The 23046-nt window shown below is 48.8% G+C and overlaps 1 protein-coding gene across 7 annotated transcripts in view; it reads right to left on the bottom strand.

Moving 5' to 3' along the window:
- Positions 1 to 23046, bottom strand: part of DNAH10 (dynein axonemal heavy chain 10) — a 173561-nt gene that overhangs the window by 28794 nt on the left and 121721 nt on the right. For all 7 annotated transcript variants that reach the window (XM_078337642.1, XM_035258092.3, XM_035258094.3 and 4 more), the window contains 6 exons: positions 18165 to 18336; positions 14061 to 14264; positions 12788 to 12868; positions 9734 to 9931; positions 8593 to 8754; positions 3762 to 3936 (listed from right to left, as the gene is read on the bottom strand). In XM_078337642.1, coding sequence (XP_078193768.1) covers positions 3762 to 3936; positions 8593 to 8754; positions 9734 to 9931; positions 12788 to 12868; positions 14061 to 14264; positions 18165 to 18336 — 992 coding nt within the window. The remainder of the gene's footprint in view (positions 1 to 3761; positions 3937 to 8592; positions 8755 to 9733; positions 9932 to 12787; positions 12869 to 14060; positions 14265 to 18164; positions 18337 to 23046) is intronic.

Here is a 23046-nt window from a genome sequence, read left to right as displayed (position 1 = left end):
ACTGTCGGAGCAGCAAGACCTTTCCCTTCTGACTAATCCTAAATCATTTCTACATACATGTGGGATTCCAATTTAAAAAACCAGAGTGTCAGCTCCATGCCGTGAAGGCCCCGCCTGCCTGTGTCACTGCTGATCGGCCCCAGTGCCTGCTCAGGGCAGGGGTGGGGTGGGGGACAGACACCCAGTGACTACTGAATGAATGAAAGGAAGAAAAGTAAAATCCAAAGCCAGCAACAAAGAGAGCCTTTGATACTTTTATAGTTAGAGAAACATCTACTTCTAATCTTCATGACTCTGCTCTTCCTGCCTCAACATTTAATGATTTCTACAAAGAGGATTGATTACTATAAGAAGGAAGCGCTTTTTAAGGAATTAAAAGATTATAAAATTGTCAAGATGTAAGTACTGGCTCATTGCGCTTAACATCCACATGATCTGAAGAAAGCCAGATTTTAGTCATCTAGAAAAGCTCAAATTGGATCCAAACTCACACGGAACCCGAGGAAAAATATCCTCAATAGATAAAAGATTTCAATATAAAAAAATTAAACCATACGAGTACAAAAAGAAATCATGGGGAAATTATTTGACATTCTTGCAGTGTGATCAGGCCTTTTTAACTAGGACACAATATCCAAAAGCCACAAAAGAGGCTGGGCGCAGTGGCTCATGCCTGGAATCCCTGCACTTTGGGAGGCTGAGGGGGCTGGATCACCTGAGTCAGTAGTTCAAGACCAGCCCAGCCACTGTGGTGAAATCCCATCTCTACTAAAAATACAAAAATTAGCCGGGCATGGTGATGGGTTCCTGTAATTCCAACTACTTGGGAGGCTGAGGCAGGAGAATCGCCTGAGCCCTGGAGGCAGAGGTTGCACTGAGCCAAGATCGCGCCACTGCACTCGAGCCCGGGCAACAGAACGAGACTCCATCTCAAAAAAATAAATTTTAAAAAATGCCACAAAATAAAATACTGCTAAAATCTGCCACATAAAAATAAACATACATGGCAGAAACACACACACAAACTTCATAAACAAAATCAAATGGCCCATGACAAACCAGGAAAAGATTTGCAACTCACCTTATGGATGAAAAGCTGATCTCCCCATTATATCAAAAGCCCCTGGAAATGGATTTGAAATAAATAACAGCAATAGCCATGATCCAACAGATAAGCAAACCAAGTTCAAAGAAAAGCAAATACACATAACTCTTAGACACATTTTTCACATATGGGAAAAAAAGGCCAGCCTCACTCACACTAAGAGAAATGCAAATTAAAACTACACAAATACCACTCCTCATCTAAAAAATATGCAAAAATCCGAACATGTGATCCGCCCCCTGTTGGCGAGCCTAGGAAAAAGCAGGTACTACTCATTAGGATTGTTGGTGGGATAAACAGGTTTGTTCCCACAGAGGGGATCAGGCAGCAGCTGTGAACAATATAAATGTCTTCGCCCTGGGACCCAGCAACTCGGTGGACTCGCCCAGGTGCACAATGAAGTACGGTCAGGTTTATTCTTTGCCATGTTGTTTGTAAAGGCAAAAGACTAGAGACACGATCAGTTTATTTAACAAGCTCATCGGTAAGGGCTTGTTAAATAAATTATGGCACAGCCACACAATGGAATCTGAGAGAATGTTCTAAAGTATCAGGCAAGCGCATCATATATCAACATGCAAAAGACATCCAAAATACATTGCTAAGCAGAAACGATGCAAAAAATATGCACAGGGTGTTACCATGTGTAGACAGAAGAAGGAAGAAGGATTTGCAGGCATCCTTGCTCTCCAAACCCTCAGAACCTGAAGTCAGGAACAGAAGAGACCCTTGTGTCCCTGGTCGCCTTGGTCATGCATGAACACCCTTGGGATGTGTACACGAGAAATGATGGACCCGCACTACCTGCTGCGGCCTGCGAATGTGGCCAAGGCTGACGGGGGACACAGTGGCTGTGAGCTTCTCCCAGCATGCTTTTTAGATATTGGAGCCATAATCATGGCTGATGCTTACATGGCTCTGACCATATGCCCAGCCCAGTTCTTCACATAAAGGCTCATATGATCCTCTTGAAGACCCTGATGCAGCCGAGACAATTCTTATCATCCACATTTTACAAATGAAGAAGCTGGAGCACAGAGAGGTTCAATGACTTGCCAAATGCCACACAGCAAAGAGGCAGAGCCGTGAATTAATGTATAAAAATCATTCCTTTTGTACTTTGGCTTTCTCAGGGGTGGGCTGGGCAGCTGTCCACAATGCCGGGCTCACTGCAGGGGACATGTGTCAAGCTCCCTGTTTGGTCCCATGGAAGCTCCCTCCCACCTTTCCGCCTTGTGTTGATGCAAAGGACTCACAGTTCCTTCTCTTCAAATAAATCACCTTCAAAAATCCTTCCTAGTCTCTGCTCTCACGATGTTTCTATGCTGCTGACCTGGGAGCGGTACCCCAAATAATGTCACTGGTAGCTGGATATTCCCCTGGAGAATGCGTGTACAGACTGTGTCTCCTGCCCTCTGCCGGGTGTGCATTCCACTGTGGCCTGGCACCTCAGCCCACACGTCCAACGCTTAGTGCTGAAGTGTTAACACACCCATCCTCATCCCTTCCTTCACACCATTCTCGACACTAAAACAATGACTTCTTGCTGACAACAGCGGCACCTCCAAGTGACCTACCAAGAAAGACCCAGGTCCCCTGTCCTGGAATGAGCTGCATTCTGTGCTCAGATTCACAGACATTTCACTAACAAGAAAACAAGGGCACGGCCTTGGACAAAGAGTGGGAAGCACAGGGAACGCGCACCACTCCGCCGGGAGCCCAGAATGGAAGCCCACTAATGGGAGCCTCTCAGCTGCCAGACCCATGTGTGGGGCTGGGAGTACTGATCTCCTTCTGGACAAAGAGTGAGGAAGGACAGAGCCAAGGCTCCCGAGCTGGGGGGTTCTGTGGGGGGCTGGGCAGCATGGGGGCAGAGGCCGTGGCACCAGGACAGTGTTTCCTCCTGAGGCTTTACTCATAAGACTCAACAGACTATCAAAATCCAGGAACAGTGCCCTGGGGAGGCCAGGCCATGACACACCAGGCACCCTCGCTGACAGCAGACGAGCCTTCTGGTGTGGGGGACTGGATCATTTCACAGATTGATTTGTAAGATATATGGGTGCCTCAGTAGTGATACTCTCACCCGCCTTGAAAGTGCCCTTGGCTGGAGATGGATTCAGACATTGCCCGTCCGGCCATGGCATGCACACATGTCTGCTGAACAGTTTTCACAGGGCTCAGCCCCTGCTTAGGGGACACGTACCCCATGTGTGCTGTGAGGGGCACTGCTTAACCCCACTCATCCTTCTCTTGGCCTGGGTACAAGGTCAGCAGGCCCTGCTCCCTGCTAGCTGGAGGGCTTGGATGCCTGGGGAGCCTACCTCATCTCCCAGGGTCTCACTTTCCTGATCTGAAAATGAGGGCAACAACAGTGCCCACCGTGGAGAGAGCCAGGCACAGTGGCAGCACGTGGCGTCAGCTCCTTTGTTAGCTCCTGGTCACCTGGTTGCAAATGGTGGAAGCTGAGCTCAAAGGGGCTTTAATCTAAAGTGGAAATGCATTGATTCCGGAGGCATGCTGGCTTCAGGCACAGCGGGATCTAGGACTGAAGTATATCAGTGGGACTCTTTCCTTCCTTTTCTTGGCTCCATGATGGGAACTGCTGGCCTGCAAAGGTGGAAGGGAAGCCCAGGATGGTGGCCCGGCATGCTACCTGATCTCGGTCACATCTGACTTGTCCAGCTTCTGCAGCTCCAGCTTGGCGGCCTCCAAGATGGGCATGACCTCCTCCAGGGTCGTCTCGGCCTCAGCCTTCTCCATGGCAATGACCTTGTTCTGCTCCTCTATCTCCATGGCCTTTTCCTCCGCCAGCTTCTTCTTCTCCTCAGCTGCAGGGCGGGCAGGGGATGGGTAAAACTTGGGCTCAGAGAAGAGGCACTGGCAGCCACCAGCTCTGAGCAGAGTGCAGTCCTCAAAGGTTGGTTTGAACCCTAGCGGGGATCTAAGGGGCTCTGGCCAATGTGGCAGCCTTAGTGATCCTGGTGGGACAGAAAACCTCACCATGCATGGGGCCTCCAGCACAGGCAGCCGCCCTGACTCCAACCTTCCTCAACTGGCCCACCAGTGGCCCACCCACTCCATCCAGGACAAATCCAGTGGCTCCTGATGGCCCCAACCTTGCCTCGCCGGTGTTCACTGAGGTCGCCAGTGGCCCCCTTCCTGCTGACCGGCTCCCTGCGATCTCCTCTCTCTGCCTCTCATCGCCTCTTCTACGCACACTCAGGCCCAGCCAGAGCCAGCCTCGATGGACCTGTCCTCTGTCGCCCTCTCTCCCCCTGCCCTGCTGATTCGCTTCATGACACTGATCGCCATCAGAAGTTTCATCTCACCGTTGGCTGATTCCCTGTCTGGGTGCCCTCACTCACTGGGATGTCAGCACCTCCCTGAGGGACAGAACCCCAAAACGGGACAGAACCCCAAAACCCAAGGTGGTTTGAACAGTGTCTCCCCCACCAAAATTCGTGCCCACTGGGACATCAGGATGTGACCTTATTTGGAAGTGGAGTCTTTGGAGATGGAATTGGTTAAGATTAGGCCACACAGGGTTAGCGTGGCCCCTAAATCCAGTGCCTGGGGTCCCTCTCAGAAGGTCATGTGGAGACACACAGGGAAGAAGGGCACGTGGCAATGGACACAGACACTGAGCAGTGCATTTACAAGCTAAGCTAAGGAATGCCAAGGGTTGCCAACAACTGCTGGAAGCTGGAAGAGGCAGGAGAGAGTCCCCTAGAGCCTTGAGAGGGAGCATGGTCCTGGAACCTTGATGTTAGACTCCGCCTCCAGAACTGCCAGAGGATACATTTCTGTTGTGTTCAGCCCCCAGGTCATGGTGCTTTGCTACAGCAGCCCCAGGAGGCGAATGCAGCAGGCCTTCTGCCAACGGATGCCAGCTGCAGAGGTTCTGCCTCCCCCATGCTACGGTCTCTTGGAATCCATCTCCACAGCTAACAAGCCAGTGCTGGGGGAGTGTCTGCAGCGTGCAAAGCCATGCACAGGACCTGACACTGTGAAGGGTCCCCCCACAGGCACTGCTTCTCCCTGGGGCAGCAGGGGGATGAACCCATCAGAAAAGGGTAGCAAGGACCAAGAGCAGTGGCTCACACCTGTAATCCCAGGACTTTGGGAGGCTGAGGCAGGCAGATCACCTGAGGTCAGGAGTTCGAGACCAGCCTGACTGACATGGCGAAATCCCATCTCTACTAAAAATACAAAATTAGCAGGGTATGGTGGCACATGCCTGTAATCCCAGCTACCTGGGATGCTGAGGCAGGAGAATCATTTAAGCCCAGGAGGTGAAGGTTGCAGTGAGCTGAGATTGTGTCATTGCACTCCGGCCTGGGCAACAAGAGCAAAACTACGTCTCAAAAAAAAAAAAGGAAGCTGTGTAAGCTGTGAGCATGCCGAGGCGGCCGGGCCAGCGGGAACAGAGCACGGAGTGGCAGGACCACCAGAGCTGGCCGGGAAGGAAGAGGGCTGGCACAGGCCTGGGGAAGCTCAGCACGGGGAGCACTGCAAAGGGGGTTGGCCAAGCCAGGTGCTCAAGTCATGCTGAGGGGCAAACTAGTGGGCTCTTTCAGCCAGGCAGAAGCATGGCTGGAGGCTGGGGCAGCTGCTGAAGAGCCGCCCTCAGGAGGGGACTGTCTGCGCTCCACCCTCCCGCTGCAGGACTTGTCAGGGTATCCCATTCCTATGGCCACCAGGATTGTTTCGGACACAGGCATGTAACCCAAACCTGTGCAATCACATCCAATTCTGGGAGCTTCGTGGGAATGCATGTGAAAGAAGAGCCCTCTCTCCCCTGGGGATCCTGAGTTAGTAGGATGCCAGCCTCATGCTGGAGGCCCCCAAACTCTCAGCACGGACAGAGCCTTCTGCCTGAGATGAAGCCCAAACTGAAGACAGCAGAGCCAAGAAAAGGGAGGAAAGAATCCCACTGATACACTTGAGTCCTAGATCCCGCTGTGCCTGAAGCCAGCATGCCTCCAGAATCAATGCATTTCCACTTTAGATTGAGCCACTTTGAGTTCAGCTTCCACCATTTGCAACCAAAATGGTCCTGATCAGGACAGGCAGCCTGAAAACAGAGATCCTAGATGAAGCTTCCTCCAAAATTCCAAGTGCAAGCAAGGTGACCCTGGTCAAGGTTGATGGCAATGCCGAAGCAACCACAGATGGGAGCAGCACCAAACATGGGGGTGGTAACAGCTCATCCTCAGTACAAACTGCAGCCTGGGCCCTGGGCGGGGGCTCTCTGGCTGTGAGCTTCTTCCAGGCAGGGGTTGCATCTCATTCCATTCCTAGCCCCAACTCTCCCCACCCTGGTGCCAGGCATGAAGCTGAAGTCAGTATCTGCTGACTGGACAGAAGATCCCTGGAATAACAGCTTCCTTCAAGACACTTCCAATCTAGTTTTACATCTAGCGGGTGCAAACTCAGCAAGGGTCTCTGCCCGTTAAACCCATACAGGGAACCCTTGGGAATACAGAGTGTTTTTCACTTTTGAGTCAGGGTCTCCCTCTGTCACCCAGGCTGACATGCAGTGGTGCAATCACAGCTCACTGCAGTCTTGGCCTCCCAAGTAGCGGGGACTACTGGCACATGCCACCACACTGGCTAATTTTTTTTTAATAGAGTCTCACTATGGTGCCCAGACTAGTCTTGAACTCTTGGGCTCCAGTAATCCTCCCACCTCGGCCTCCCAAAGTACTGGGGTTATAGGCATGAGCCACCATGCCTGGCCAGGAATGTATAGTTTTTAAAAGACAGATCAAAGCAAAGTGTAGCTATGTGGGAATGAGGCATTTGATCAAAGTTCTGGAAGAAGAAACGTGGATAGGAAGAGAGAAGTGGTGTGGATATTCTTAGCAGAGCAAAGGGAGAGAAAAACAAGTTACTGCAGGAGTCACGCAGGCATGAAGAAGGGATGCTGCGCGCAGGCGGCAGGTGTCATGAGAAATTAGGTAGGCAAGACGACACGGAGGAACTGATGGGATCCTTCATGGCCACACTGAGGCCTCGGCATCAAAACAGGCAGCAGGGAGTTGCCACAAATTCCTAGGAAAGGAGCTCAATGGATTAAGTTGCTTTGGTTGCAAGCAACAGAAGCTAACAATGGTCGAGTTATGAACGATGTGAAATTGCTGTAAGAAGATACGGTAGCTCACATGGAAGATGCTGAAACATATCAGCTGGGGGCACCTCAAGGATCTGGGCTCAGGCACCAAATGTAATCTCTTCACAGCGCTGCCATGCAGTAAATGCACATACATTCTCTTCAGTCTCTATGCTGGCTGATTCAAAATGTGCAGTCCCAGAGAACACCTCACTAGTCCACCAGGGTTGGAATAAGCCCATCCTGATGGCAGGCACTGGGAGTCGGGAGAGGCAGTTTGCCAACACCAAGTTAGGGTGCTGTTGCCAGAGTAATGACAAATTGATCCTGTGCACAGGGCCGGGTGCAATGACCCAGGAACTGAACCGAGATGACACTTAGCGGCAACACCAACACAGACCAGCAGGAGAAGGAAGAGGCAGGCAGGTTGACGGGCATCTCAGGAATCTGGGAATGGGCTGGGGAGGGCACACATCAGAAGCCCGGAGCCCAAAGACCTAGAGAGGAGGGTTAGAGGCCAGGCACGGAGCTGTGGGCTCCAGGAGCTGTCCTGAGAGACATCGTGAGAGCATAGAATCGTCAAGAGCAGGACAGCACAGGTGACACAGCAGCTTAGCCACAAAGACCGAGGGAAGCGGCCCAAGGAAGAACCTTGAAACAGCTTCAAGGAGAACCAAGAAAGTCCTGCATGGTTGATGCCAAGGCTTAGGTCATTTAAATCCCATGGACTTAGGTCACCAGCCCACTGAGGGTGAAGTGACTTTTCCACTCTCGGGCACATCCTCAGGCTACGAGCACAGGAGCCTGCGTATGGTCGCATCTCAGTGCTTGTGAAAGGGGATGAGGTCAGGCGCAGTGGCTTGTGCCTGTAATCCCAGCACTTTGGGAGGCTAAAGCAAGTGGATCAAAAGGTCAGGAGTTCGAGACCAGCCTGACCAACATGGTGAAATCCTGTCTCTACTGAAATTTTTACAAAAATTAGCCAGGTGTAGTGGTGCATGCCTGTAATCCCAGCTACTCAGGAAGCTGAGGCAGGAGAATCACTTGAACCCAGGAGGTGAAGGTTGCAGTGAGCCAAGATCACATCACTGCACTCCAGCCTGGGTGAAAGAGTGAGACTCCATCTTGAAAAAAAAAAGGAAAGGAAAAGAAAAAAGAAAGGGGACAAGACTGGCTGAACATGGAATTCCAAAAGAAACAGGAATCACAGGGTCAAAGATGGCACACTCAGTGCCTACAAGCAGTTTCACAGGGACGTCCCGGCAGAGCTCTGCCCTGCTCAGGGATGGGCTGCTCCAGCCCCTGCCCTCACTCACCCACGGCAGTGTTGGGGATGCGGAGAGGGGCTGCCCCGGCCCCAGCCCTTACCCACCTACAGTGGTGTTGATGGCGATCTCCTCCAGCAAAGCCTCACAGGCAATGGACTTCTCAGCCAGCACGATCTTCTGCTCAGCCAACTTCTGGTTCAGCTCGTCCAGCTGGATGGTGGCTTCCTTCAGCTTGTCCAGACCCCCCTCCAGACGCTTGCACTGAGCTGAGGAAAGAGGGTACCCACATTCATCGTCAAGGTGGCCACCATTCCCAACACACTCAGGGGTCTCACTGGGATTCGCTTAACTTCAGCTTAACCAAAACAAAAGAAAGCATTTTTACAAGACAGCATGCATCTTTCGGTACCCCCACTGCCACACTGGGACAGCATCGGCCAAAATGAATGCATTTCTGAAAACAGTGCTTCCCTTGGCCAGTAGCCAGAGCACTTTTTAAAAAGCCCTGTCCAGCAAAGCATGCAGGAAACACTATCTCTAATGTGGGCCAGCCATGGTGACTGCACCTGGGGTCCCAGTGACTCAGGAGGCTGAGGTGGGAGGAGCATGTGAGCCCAGGAAGGAGAGGCTGCAGTGAGCCACAGCTGCACTACTGCACTCCAGCCTGGGAAACAGAGACCCTATCTCTGAGATCAAAAATAAAAGTTCAAAAATTGCTAATGTGGTGAAAATGTAAAGCTTCAAAGTATATGACTCAACACTGAGAACAAAAATAAGGACATGCCGGCCAGGCGCAGAGGGGCACACCTGTAATCCCAACGCTCTGGGAGGCAGAGGTCAGGAGGTTGAGACCAGCCTGGCTAACATGGTGAAACCCCATTTCTACTAAAAATACAAAAAATTAGCCAGGCATGGTAGCGTAAACCTGTAATCCCAGCTACTCAGGAGGCTCAGATAGGAGAATCGCTTGAACCCGGAAGATTGCAGTGAGCCGAGATCGCGCCATTGCACTCCAGCTCGGGTAACAAGAGCGAAACTCCACGTTAAAAATAAATAAATAAATAATAAGGATATGCCAGGGTCCTACCCACATGGAAGCATTGATCCAAGATGCAAAATCCAAGACGTGCTTTGCTTGGCCTCAATACTGAAAATGCCCGATCTTACTAAAAGAAAGATCAGTGCTCGAATCCTTGCCCATAAATAATAATGATATCTGCCAACCACCCCATCCCCAAGTCTTACCTATATTATACTGAGTTTTCTCATCCAGCAGTTTTGAATAGGTGTTAATAAAATCCAGGTAGTTCTTGGGAGTGACATAGTTGCTGCGCCTCAGCTTCTGCAGAAACTGTTGGCTGTAGCGCCCCACGGACTGGTGGACCAAAACAACATGCTTCACCACATTCTCTAGGTTTTCTGCTGGGATCATTGGATTATACCCTGGAAAAGAAGGAATAAAAACTGTGGTTTTGCTTTTTCTGACACAGGGTCTCACTCTGTTGCCCAGGAAGGAGTGTGGTGGCACGATCATGGCTCACTGCAGCCTCCATCTACCGGGCACAGGTGATCCTCCCACCTCAGCCTCCCAAGTAGCTGGGACTTACAAATAATTATTTGTATTATTTTGTAGAGATGAGGTTTCACCCATGTTGCCCAGGTTGGTCTCAACTCCTGAGCTAAAGCAATCGGTCCACCTCGGCCCCACAAAGTGCTGGGACTGGAGACGTGAGTCACTGCACCCAGCCATGCTTCTTAAGAAAGGAAATCAGGGATTCTTCAAAAAGTTAAATATAGAGCTATTATATGAATCAACAATTCCACTCCTAGGTATATACCCAAAAGAACTAAAAAACAGGGACTCTAAAATAAATTCTTGTACACCCATGTTCACAGCAGACTATCACAATAACCAAAAGGTGGAAATGACCCAAGCATCCATCAGCAGAGTAGCAGATGAACAAAATGTGTCCTGTCTGTATCAGGGATGTCATTCACCCACAAATAGGAATGAAGTTCCAACGCATGCGAAAACATCGATAAGTCTCAAAAACGTTATGCTAAGTGAAAGAAGCCAGACACCAAAGGACAAATATTGCCTACTTCCACTTACACAAAACCTCTCTGGAATAGGCAAATTCATACAGACAGAAAGTAGATCAGAGGTGGCCAGGGGCTGGACGGAGGGGTGTGGGGAGTTAGTGCTTAATGGGTATGGAGTTCCATTTGGGATGATGAAAGAGTTTTGGAGATAGATAGCGGTGTTGGTTTCACAACATTATGAATGCGATTAGTGCCACATGTACATTTCAAAATGCTTTAAATGGAAAATGTTACATTACGTGTATTTTACTATAATAAAAAATGATATTAAAATTTTTAATAGAACAAGAAAAGGACAGCTATCACTTATTGGTGGCTTTTCAGGACCACAGCAATTTGTGACCCTGAAACCCGGGGACTGGGTGGACTTATTCAGTCACCCACTGCTGGACGGCACCCAGCACATACCAGCAAAGGTGGGCCTTCCTATACACCTGCTGAAAGAATGAATGATGGCTTCCAATGTCAAGATCACATGGCCTGGATTACCTAACAAACTGTTACATGCATTCAGCTCAATGCAGAGAATGTCTCATGTTAAAATGAAGGAAGGAAAGACAGATTGAAAGAATTGATTCATCCAGATTCTGCAGAGCTGGTCTTGAATTATACCGGGGTTAGCAAAACACAGCCCCAGAGCCTGTTTTGCAGTGTGCAGGAAACACTGTGCCTCACAAATATCTGTGCCTTTGGACATAGTCATCTAATTCCAGGAAATATATTCTTTTTGTGTATATGTGTATATGTGTATGTATGTGTGTGTGTGTGTGTGTGTGTGTGTGTGAGAGAGAGAGAGAGAGAGAAAGAGAGAGAAGGTCTCACTCCGTTACCCAGGCTGGAGTACAGTGGCACAAACGGCTCACTGCAACCTCTGCTTTCTGGGCTCAGGAAATTCTTATGGCTTAGCCTCCTGAGTAGCTGGGATTACAGGTACCCACCATCACGCCTGGCTAATTTTTATATTTTTAGTAAATAAGGGGCTTCACCATTTTGCCCAGGCTGGTCTTGAACTCTTGGGCTCAAATGATCTACCTGCCTCCGTCTCCCAAAGTGCTGGGACCAAAGGTGTGAGCCACTTCACCCGGCCTCCAGTGAATAAATTCTAAGGAAAAAAAAGTTCTAAGCAAATTCAAGGCAGCATTATTTATGATGCTGAAACACTGAATACTGAAACCAAACGCAAGCATTTCACACATGGAAACGGCAAATACACCTCTGAGAACAACAGTACATCTATATCGGGGCTGGCCAACTACAGGCCAAAGGACAAATCCAGCCCGCCCCCTGCTTTTGTAAATAAAGTTTTATTGAAACACAGCCATACTCATTCACTTACATGTTGTCTATGACTGCTTTCATGATCAAATGGCAGTACTGAGTAGTTGCAGAAAGGCTGTAAATATTTACCATCTGGACCTGAGATATATCATCAGAAAAGAGTCATTCTCTTGGCTCCTTTCCCCAAAAACCTGAATTATGATTAAACTTATGATTTCTTCTTATATATAGGAACATTGATTGATTGATTGAGTACAGATTTATAAGTTGAAACTATTTTCAAGGTTACCCAGTGTCATTCATCATAAATCTGCTCAAGTTAGGTCCAAAAAAAAATATGTTCCCTAAAGACAGACTTCCTTTCTTATTCAAAGATTAAAATTAATATCTAAGGCCTCAGGTGTCTGAAACACTAGAAATTCAGGGCAAATGCAGAATGTTTACCGAATTGCCCTTGAAGCATTCTTTGGGGAGAGGCCAGCACACATTTCCTACAAACAGGCAAACAGTGCTCATCTGGTCTCTGTTGCAGTTATTCAGCTTTGCAGTTGTAGCCAAAAGCAGCCAGAGACAATATGTTAATTAATGAGTGAGTCTGTGCTGTGTACCAATAAAACTTTATTTACTGAAGCAAGTAAGGGGCCAACTAGACAGCAGGCATGGTTTTGCCAACTGCTGCTGTGGAGGACACCTAATCAATATTTAACCTACATTGTCCTTGTTAAGTTTCCTGAAGTGTCTTTAGACTAAAACACCAAATATAAACCAAAAACATACGAACTAAATTGAAAGCCATTTGTCACCGCAGGGGTTTCTGGTGAAGAAATCTACAAGACCAGAATTCAAAGTCAGAAAAGCGATAGTAAAAAATTGCTTCGTTGTATCGATAATGTAGTTCCCATAACAGCTGAGACTTACCTAGAAATGACTTTGCGACTGCATGGAGGGCTTGGGGAGGCCAGGGCATGAACCAGTCAATACCAGTGTTATTTACCATACCTTGAAAAGAAAGAGAAATTACAAAGATGCTCCCAACCTGGGCAACATGGTGAGACCCTGTCTCTACAAAAAATACAAAAATCAGGACCGGGTGTATGGTTCACGCCTGTAATCCCAGCACTTTTGGAGGCCAAGGCAGGTGGATCATTTGCGGTCAGCAGTTCAAGACCAGCCTGGCCAACATGGCAAAACTCCATCTCTACTAAAAATACAAAAATTAGCCAGGCAGTAGTGGTGTGCACTTGTAATCTCAGCTACTTAGGAGGCTGAGGCAGGAGAATCTCTTGAACCCGGGAGGTAGAGGTTGCAGCGAGCTGAGATCGCACCACTACACTCCAGTCTGGGCAAGAGGGTGAGACCTTGTCTCACACACACACAAAAAATCAACAAAAATCAGCCAGGCAGCATGGTGGTGTGCACCTGTAGTCCCAGTGACTAGGGAGGCTGAGGTGAGAGGATCACTTGAGCCCAGGAGGTCGAGGCTGCAGTGAGTTGTGATGGTGCCACTGCACTCTAACCTAGGTGACAGAGTGACACTGTCAGACAAAAAAAAAGATGTTCACTCTGCAACCTTGAGACACTCAAGAACATGGATGCTGTCTTCAATAGCCAACAAGTTGGTGAATGAGTGAAATGTGTCCAAATCCAGTTCATCAAAAGCAGAGTTTCTCACCCTTGGCGCTACTGACACGTGGAATCTAACCCTTTGTGGCAGGGGCTGGCTGTGCACCGTAGGGTGCTTCGTGGCATCCCTGGCTTCTACTCACCAGATGCCAGTACTACACCACATGCTCCCCTGAGGCGTGATGACCAAAAATGTCTCCAGCCATTGCCAAGTGTCCCCTGGAGGCCAACCTCCCCTGCCCCTACCCCACCCATTAGGAACCTCTGCTCTAAAGGCAGGCACGAGGCTGGTGGAGTTTTCCAAAATGGAAGCAGGAAGCCACCCTCCATGCACTGCAGGTCTCGTGTGCAGGAGCGTGGGTGCACCCTCGCCTTAGGCCATCACCTACGCCTGCCAGCACCCGTCACGGGCAGCGAGGCTCACACTACAGTGCAGAGCCCACATTTCCACCTAATGGCCATGTCTCGTGTTGCTTTGCTGGGGGTACCTCAAGAGGTGCAGACAGACCCCCACCCACACACCTTGCCAATGCAGGGGAAACGGGTTTGCAGGCTCCACTGAGGGTACCTGGGAAGTTTCTGCACCGGGTCCTCAGGGTGTCCCCGACTGGCGACATGCCGAGGACGATGTGCAGGTTGTTTGCACTTTTGTTCACGAAGTACTGCCACACGGACTCCTTGGCTGGGCCCATGCCTTGCTTCAGAGCTTCCTGTCCAATCTGACTGAGGATAGACTCCTTCTCCTCTTCAGGGAAAAGCGCAGGTACGATTCCTAGAAAACGAAGACATGCTAGTGACCTCTGAGTCCCAGGGTCATGACCTGTCTTGCGCAGATTGAAGTGGCAGAAGGCATGGAAATAGCAGCAGGTGATGAGTCCGGAGAGCCTCCAGCTCCTGTCTGTCAAATGGGGATCCTAGATGCCACCAACTTGCTAGGAGGATGAGTGTGAGCATCACAGGTGAGCACACAGAGCAGGAGGAAGCAGGGATTCACAGTGGGGCTGATTTGCCCCCCCAGGAAATTATGGGCAATGTCTGGAGCTGTTGCTGGTTGCTGCAACTTGGCAGGGAGATTGCTACTGGCATCTAATAGGTGAAAGCCAGGGATGCTGCCGCACGCCCCACAGTGCCCAGGACGGCCCCGCCACAACAAAGAACAGCCCAGACCCAGATGCCAACAGCATGCGGCCGAAACCCATGGCTGTGTGGACTGCTCTTTTCCTGTATCTATGCCATTTCAAATTACCAATACGTTTGGATGCAGTCTCCAACGTTCTCCCGTGCAGGGAAGTGTTAACGTGGCAGGCCACGGCCGCTCACCTCTGAAAGGGCCCAGGGCTGGCGCCTGGGTACTAGATCCCTGAAGGGATTCACTGATAAGAGTGGCCCAACATGGGACATGGTTTGGATCTGTGTCCCCACCAAATCTCATGTGGAACTGTCATCTCCAGTGTTGGAGATGGGGCCTGGCGGGATCATGGGGGCAGATTTCTCTTGAATGGTTTAGCATCACCCCCTTGGTGCTGCTCTTGTGAGAAGGAGGGAGTTCTCATGAGATCTGGTTGTTGAAAAGCGTGTGGCACCTCCCCCAACCTTGCCACTACGCTGGCCAGGTGATGTGCCCACTCCCACTTCACCTTCTGCCTTGACTGTAAGTTTCCAGAGGCCTCCACAGAAATCAGCACCATGCTCCTGCACAGCCTGCATAACTGTTATCCACATAAAGTTCCTTTTTCTTTTTTTTTTGTGATGGAGTCTTATTCTATTGCCCAGGCTGGAGTGCCGTGGTGCAATCAATCTCGGCTCACTGCAACCTCTGCTGCCCAGATACAAGCGATTCTCCTGCCTCGGCCTCCAGGAGTAGCTGGGACTACAGAGGCCTGCATTGAGCCTGGCTAATTTTTGTATTTTTAGTAGAGACATGGTTTCACCATGTTTGCCAGGCTGGTTTTGAACTTCTGACCTCGTGATCTATCCGCCTCAGCCTCCCAAAGTGCTGGGATTACAGGCCGTAAGCCACTGTACCTGGCCACCTCTTTTCTTTGTAAATTACCCAGTAATGCAAGAACAGCCTAATAATACACTGTGCCCACACAGCTTGTGTAAGCAGAGTATTCTATGCTGACTACCTGCTCTCCCTCTAGGCATCTGGGATTTTGGCACATGCCAGGTAGAAGTGCCTACATGAGCAGCCCCAATAAAAACCCTGAGCACTGAGTCTCTGACTAGCTCTCCTGGTGGACGGTACTTCACATGAGTTGCCACGACTCGGGGGATTAAGCATGTCCTGTGTCACTCCCCGGGGAGAGGACTCTGAAGCTTGAGACTGGTCTTCCCCAGGGTCCCTCATGCGCCTTTTCCCTCTGCTGACATTGCTCTGTGTCCTTTTGCTGTAATAACTCATACTGGTGGCCTGAAGAAGTTGGAAGAGACAGGGAAACAGAGTCTCCCCAGGAAGCTCTGGAAGGAACCAGCCCTACCAACACCGTGATTTTAACCCCTTAAGACTCTTTTCTGATTTCTGACCTCCAGGCGCATAAAGGAATAAATCTGTGCTGTTTGGGAAAATTTGTAACAGCAGCCATAGGGAGCACGATCACACACCACCTCTCAGGTCCCAGCTGAAGAGTCTCTACAGTGAAGCATTCCCTGCCTGCCCTGAGACGGCTTCTGCCCACGCTCTCCCTTTGCACTCCTGACCCTTACCACAATCTGCAAGTGCTGTATCTCTTTGCGTATCTGTTCTTGTCCTTAAAGCCACTCACACCCTGAAGCGTGTGCTCCAAGGAGGGCAGAGGTCATGACCATCTTACTCCCTACCAAACCCAGTGTCTCGAATAAACACTGTGGAATATATCCAGGTGGATGGCACGATCCCTCCTCTCAAAGAGCTGACAACCCACTGAAACAGATGCAATTTAAAACCCAATGATCAAAATGCAGCAAATATACACTTAAAGTGTGCATTTCCACATACATAAATTTTACATCAAAAGAAAACAGACAAAACTTGAACTCTAGATAGTGGCATGCAGACACATTTAGCGGGGAGAGCAGTGACGTTGCAATTGACTTGAAATGCATCTAAAAATGAGATGGGTTGAAGCAGGAAGGGCGGGAGGGAAAGGTGTTTAGGTGCGTGATAAAGCAAGTGCAGTAAGACGTGAACGGAGGGATCTAGACGGCATGCCGGCAGATGTTCACAGAAAAGATTCTTTCAGCCTCATTGTCGTGTTAGAAATGTTTTATCGTAAATGTTGGGGGGCTGGGGCTCAATGAATAACACAGCAATACAATAATGAATATGGTCAGTTGCTAAAACAAACAAGCAATCAGTGAAATAGATCCCTGGGAAAAACAAGAGGTCCCTGTAAGCCATTAGGCCAGACAAAGTCAGCATGGACCTTAGCAGGGCCCCAGGGCAGACAGGATCACAACACAGTAACGTGGTTGAGAGGGTGGCTAAGATGCTAAAAGTCCTGGGTTCCAGTCCCCCCTCAGTGCCTTCCCAGCAAGGTGCCCTTGGATAAGGGAGGTGGCATCTCTAGTAGTTTTCTGGGGCAACCATGACTAATTACCACAAGCGAGTGGCTTAAGACAAGACATACAGACACCTACTCTCTTGCCGTTCTGGAGGCCCTGAGATCAAGGTCTCGGGGTAACCTGCCAAAAGCTCCGGGGGTAAACCCTTCCTTGCCTCTTCTGGCTTCCAGTGGTTCCAGGTGTCCCATGGCTTGTGAGAATCTTTACGGGACATTTTCCTCTGTGTCACAAATCCCCCTCTGCCTTCTATTATAAGGACAGCTGCCACAGGATTTAGGACCCACCCTAAATCCAGGATGTCATTTCAAGATCTTTAATTTAATTACACCTGCAAAGACTCTTTCTTTAAAAGGTCTTATTCATAAGTTCCAGGGGTTGAGGACTAGGATGTGTCTTTCGCAGAGCCACCACTCAGCCCTCTACAGCAGCCCTGAGCCTCAGTTTCCTCAGCTGTGATGTGAGGTTGTTAACGATACCTTCCCTATCAGGTTTGATTTTTTGGTTTTTGTGTTTTGTATTTTTCTTTTTGGAGACAGAGTCTCACTCTGTCAACCAGGCTGAAGTGCAATAGCATGATCATGGCTCACTGTAGCCTCAACCTCCCAGGCTCAAGCAATCCTCCTGCCTCAGTCTCCTAAGTAGTTGGGACTACAGGCTCAGGCCATCATGCCTGGCTAACTTATAAAAAATATTTTTGTAAAGATGGGGTCTCACTATGTTGCCCAGTCTCAAACTCCTGGGCTCATGCCATCCTCCTTCCTTGGCTTCCCAGAGTTTGGGGATCACAGGTGGGAGCCACCACACCCAGACTCTCATCAGGTTTGTGTGGAATGCATGATGCACACTTAGCATGCCCTGGGGCACAGGCAGATGCTCAGATACCACCTGCTCTTACCGCAGGGGCACTGCCATCATCGCTGACGGAGAGAAGGGGGCACACTTGGGAGACTCCCAGGACAGGAGGAGCCAAGGAAGATAATGAGATCTATTTCAGGAGCCTCGTCAAGGGAGGAACAGGGACACCGCACAGAACCACCCACAGTGTCTGGAGGTGGTAACTGCTAAAGAAAGCCACCTCCCTTCAGATGACCGAGATGCCGGCCACAGCGGGCACTGGCCTTGGCTGTACCTGAGGTCAGCATGTTGTTGATGAGCTCCAGGAAGCCCTCCTCGGCCACGTGGGCATCCGTGAAGAGAAAGATCATTGCTTTGTTCTCGATCCCGAGTTTCAGATACAGGCTCTTCAGGTCTTCCCGGAAATTGTTCTCCGAGTAGCCTCGGCTCAGTAGGATCTCAAACACCTGCGGCACAGACACAGCCCACGAGTCACCTCCATCAGCCTCCCTTCCCTGCGGGCTCCAGGGCCAGGACACTGGGGGAAGAGTACAGAGGGCACAGGTCTGGAAGGGACTCCCTGTCATGAAACAGAGGAGGGGGAAGCCCCATGAGACCAGCAACAGAGGCAAGTGGTGAAGAACGCACCGAGGTGAGCGCCAGCCACATACTGCAGTTTACAGAACATTAGACGCTGCGAGAAAATGGGTACAGAAGAGAAATCGGCACACACTTTAACTTCTAGACAGGAAATCCAATGTACACATGAAATCCAACGTACACACAAAATCGGTGTAAATGTGAAGGACACAAGTTTCAAGCACACTTTTTCTGCTCGAGTGTTTCTTTTAGCTCAGAGTAGAAATTAAAACTTTCCTTGTAAGCAGCAAACGTCAGAAACATATCAGATTTCCAGGAACCGAGAGCTCTCTCCCCGTTCCTTACCTCCCTCAACCCTATGCATTCACACATACGCTTCACTCACACTGTCACACACACACATGGTCAATCCCACATTTTCACACTCAGCCACACACTCACTTGCACCCTGGCATGACCTAGCATACACGCTCACACACGTGCACGCATGCACATGCACACACGCACATGCACACACGCAAACAACCAGGATGCCTTCCGGCCAACAGACTCTGGTCTCCAGCTCTGCCTGTCGCCTGCAAACCTTCCTCACCCCTCCCAAGTGCAGCCGCCTCCCCTCCCCAGCAGCTTCTGGCACTACTCTCTGAACACCTGTTCTGGCCCCACCACCTAACCCTCTCTGCTTCCTAGGGCCCAGACACAGCCCTGTGTGTTCTCAACCTCCTCCAGATCTCTGCCCCCAACGTCCTCTCTGCCATTCCCCAAGGCACTGCTTCAGGGAAAACTGCCTCCAGTTCACCAGGACAAATCAGCAGAAAAACAAAAAACAAACTTTCCTGGGGGGAATGTCTTATCCTACAGAAAAATGTGGAAAACAATTGCAAAACAGTTACATTTTAATAATAAATGATTTCAATTATGTATTTGATCAGATTTAAAGGTAGATCATGCATATTCATTTTTCCCTTTTTACAAATACCTTAAGTAAAAGGCCAATATTTGTGAAATATTGGAAGCTGGATTCATTGAATGAACTGTGATTGCTCTTCTATATAGAGTTCTTACAAATCAGTAAGTATACAAAGAGCAACTCAAAAGAGAAAAGGTAAATGTCCAATGAATGTCTAAAAGGCTATTCATTATTATTAATTGGAGAAAGGGTCATTTAAAATGGAACCTTTTCCACCTATAATCTTGGCAAATATCAGAATGACACTATCCAGTATTGGCAAGGGTATGTGAAAACGGACACTGCCAGTTGCATAAATTAGCATAACCCTTTGTGGTGAGGTGCTTGGTTGTTAATAAGGACATTTTTTGCCTCTCCTTGTGTCCTGCATCCTGGGGTCCTTTCCACTCCAAGAAGCCAAACTCCACGTGGTTTTCGGTCCAACCTTTCCAATACAAAATCTGGCGCCACACAACAAAAGCCTTGAAAAAGCATATACCCTTTAACCCGCCAACTTACCGATTTCTAAAGAAAGTGATCCTATGGGGAAAAAAGCTGAATAATATTCAAAGATATATAAGCAAAGGTGTTCATCGCTACACTGTAATTTAAAAACAAGGAAAAAGTTAAATGCTCGCCAGCAGAGATGGGTGATGTGTGGCATATCCAAACACTGGGATACTGTCCAGTCTGTCCAAAGACAATGTAAACACATATTTATTGACTTGAAAAGATGCAGTGAGACAGCAGGGAAAAATTACATAACCTATATTCCATTACCTCACATTAACCCGCTGCTGGCGCGAAGAAGATATGTTTGTATATGAACGCACATATGGTCCCTGATCTCCTGTGGTTCAACTTAGAATTTTTTGACTTTGCCGTGACGTAAAAGTGCTGCGCGTTCAGCACAATCCTCAACTTACAATGGGGTCACATCCAGATAAACCCACTGTAGTTGAATATATAAATCAAAAGTGTATTTTTAGCTTATAATATTTTCAACTGATGATGGGTTTACTGGGACATTAGCCCTATTGTAAGTTGAAAAGTGCATATTATCCCTTTGGTTCCCAGACTAAAAATTAAAATAACAGAAAAAGAATTTTATAAAAGAAAAAGTGCGCACTAAAATGCTGCTGGTGCCGAACAGCGGCAATCTTTAGGTGATGGAATTACAAACGGTCCTTATTTTCTGTAGACGTTTCTGCATTGTTTGAATCGTCGCAGGATGATTATTCCATTTAGAGACAGAAATGAGTGAGCCCACACCAACAGCGATTCTTTTTTTTCTTCCTTTTCTTTTTTTAAGATAGGGTTTCACCATGATGGCCAGGCTGGTCTTAAACTCCTGACCTCAGGTGATCCAGCCACCTCGGACTCCCAAAGTGCTAGGATTACAGGCGTGAGCCACCGCACCCGGCCCCAATAGCGATTCCTACTCCGTGCAATGGACTGAACGTTTGTTCCACCCACCAAAAAAAAAAAATTCCTGTGTTGAAATCATAAGCCCCAGTGTGATGGTATTTGGAGGCTGGGCTTTTAGGAGGCGATTAGGTGATGAGGGTGGAGCCCTCATGAATGGGATTAGTGCCCTTATAAGAGGGACCCCAAGGACTTTTCTTGCTCTTATCCAACCACGTGACAATACCATGAGAAGCCAGCCATCTGCAATCCAGGACAGGGCCCTCTCTGGAGCCCGACCATGCTGGCACCCTGATCTTGGAATTCCCAGCCTCCAGAACGGTGAGAAACAAACGTCTGCTGTCCACGTGCCAGCCGGTCTACCGCACTTTGTTATAACAGCCTGAACAGCCTGAGACTCTCTGTGGTAACAGCGATGATGCTGAGTTAAAACTGTTTCCAGAAAACACGCCAAAGACAAACACGAAAGTCTATGCAAAAGAACACCTCTTACTTGCTACAAGGGTCATGAAAATGACCTTTCAGCAAGAAGTATCTTCTCAAAAGGTAGCTTGTCAAAGGGGTCTGAGCTAGACATGACGGGTAGCTGAGTGTCTGAGTGTCTGAGAAGAACAGAGGCTGAACACGGACCCTGTCCTGCAGCACACACGCAGAGCAGGTGCAGACAAACCTTCAGTCCACTGCACAGAGTAATCATCACAACGGTTACAGACTCACTCATTTCTCTCTCTCTAAATATCATAATCCCATTGCAACAATTCAAGCGATGCAAAAACATCTAAATAAAATAAAGATCATTTGTAATGTCACCTAAAGGTAGCTGCTGTTAGGTACTAGTTGCATTTTAGTGTATATTTTTCAGCGTATGATGGGGCTACGTCTCTATAAACCCATTGTAAGTTAAAAATATTATAAGCACACATGTGTATCATAAAACAGGAGGTGAAAACAGAGGCATTTGGACAATGGAAGACCTGAATAGTGGATGAAGTCAGATACCAGAGAACTAATGAAGGGTCTGGGAGAAAAGGGCAAATTAGGGAGATGATTCTTCTTCACATGACGTCTCAGTGCACAGGGCATGCCTCCACTTCAGAGGCCCTGCAGGTGAGTTACCTGTGGAAGCTGCAAGTGGCGCCTGTATAATTCTAAGAATGCTGTGGAGAAATAGGAACCCTCAGATGCTGCTGGTAGGAATGGAAACAGTGCAGCCACACCCTGGAGCTTCCTCAGATGATTAAACATAGACTCATCATGGGGCCCCTCCATTCCGCTCCCAGGAGCATCCCTAAGAGCAATGCAAGCACACATCCACACAGAAGGCGGCATGGCAGTTCACAGCGGCACTGTTCACAAAGCCAACAGGCGCAAGCAGCAGTGTCCAGCGATGGGTAAAGGAAACAGGCACAGTCAGACAAGGGAGGCTTCCTGGCCTGAAGTACTGATACACGTGCAACATGAACTAAAAAAGATGCCAGACACAAAATGGACACACACACTGTTCATATGAAAGTCCAGAACAGGAAGATGATAGGACAGAAAGCAGATTAGTAGTTAGTGGCTTAGGGCTCAGTGAGGGGAGGGTGCAGAGATCAGGGCGGTAATCACTAAAGGGCATGGGATTTCTTCTTGAAGCCACAAAAATGTTTTTGTCTTTTTTGACAGAATCTTGCTCTGTAGCCCAGGCTGGAGTGCTTTGGCACGATCTCAGCCACTGCAACCCTCCGCCTCCCAGGTTCAAGCAATGCCCATGCCTCAGCCTCTGAGGAGCTGGAATTACAGGTGCTTGTCACCATGCCTGGCTAATTTTTGTATTTTTAGCAGAGATGGGGTTTCACCATGTTGGCAAAGCTGGTCTCGAACTCCTGACCTCAAGTGATCCATCTGCCCCGGCCACCAAAGTGCTGGGATTACAGGCATGAACCACCACATTTTGTGGCCAATGCTGCAAAAATGCTCTAAAGTATTCTGTGGTGATGGTTGCACAGATCTGTGAATACGCCGAAAAGCACTGGTTTGTATGCTCTGAATGCGCAGATTGCATGGTCTTGAATTCAATCTCAGTAAAACTGTTTAAAAATAAAAGATTATAAGATTAACCCAGATCTGTGGACGCAGGCTGTGCAGATACGGCAGCCAGCAAATTGCCAACCCCATAGGACGGGTCCACTGAGGTTCGGGCCAAGCCCTCCCCATAGGAACA

The sequence above is a fragment of the Callithrix jacchus genome, chromosome 9 (genome assembly GCF_049354715.1).
Source record: "Callithrix jacchus isolate 240 chromosome 9, calJac240_pri, whole genome shotgun sequence".
Classification (NCBI taxonomy): Eukaryota; Metazoa; Chordata; class Mammalia; order Primates; family Cebidae; genus Callithrix; species Callithrix jacchus.
Note: the sequence above shows the minus strand (reverse complement) of the source record. Positions and strands in the feature narration are given on the sequence as shown.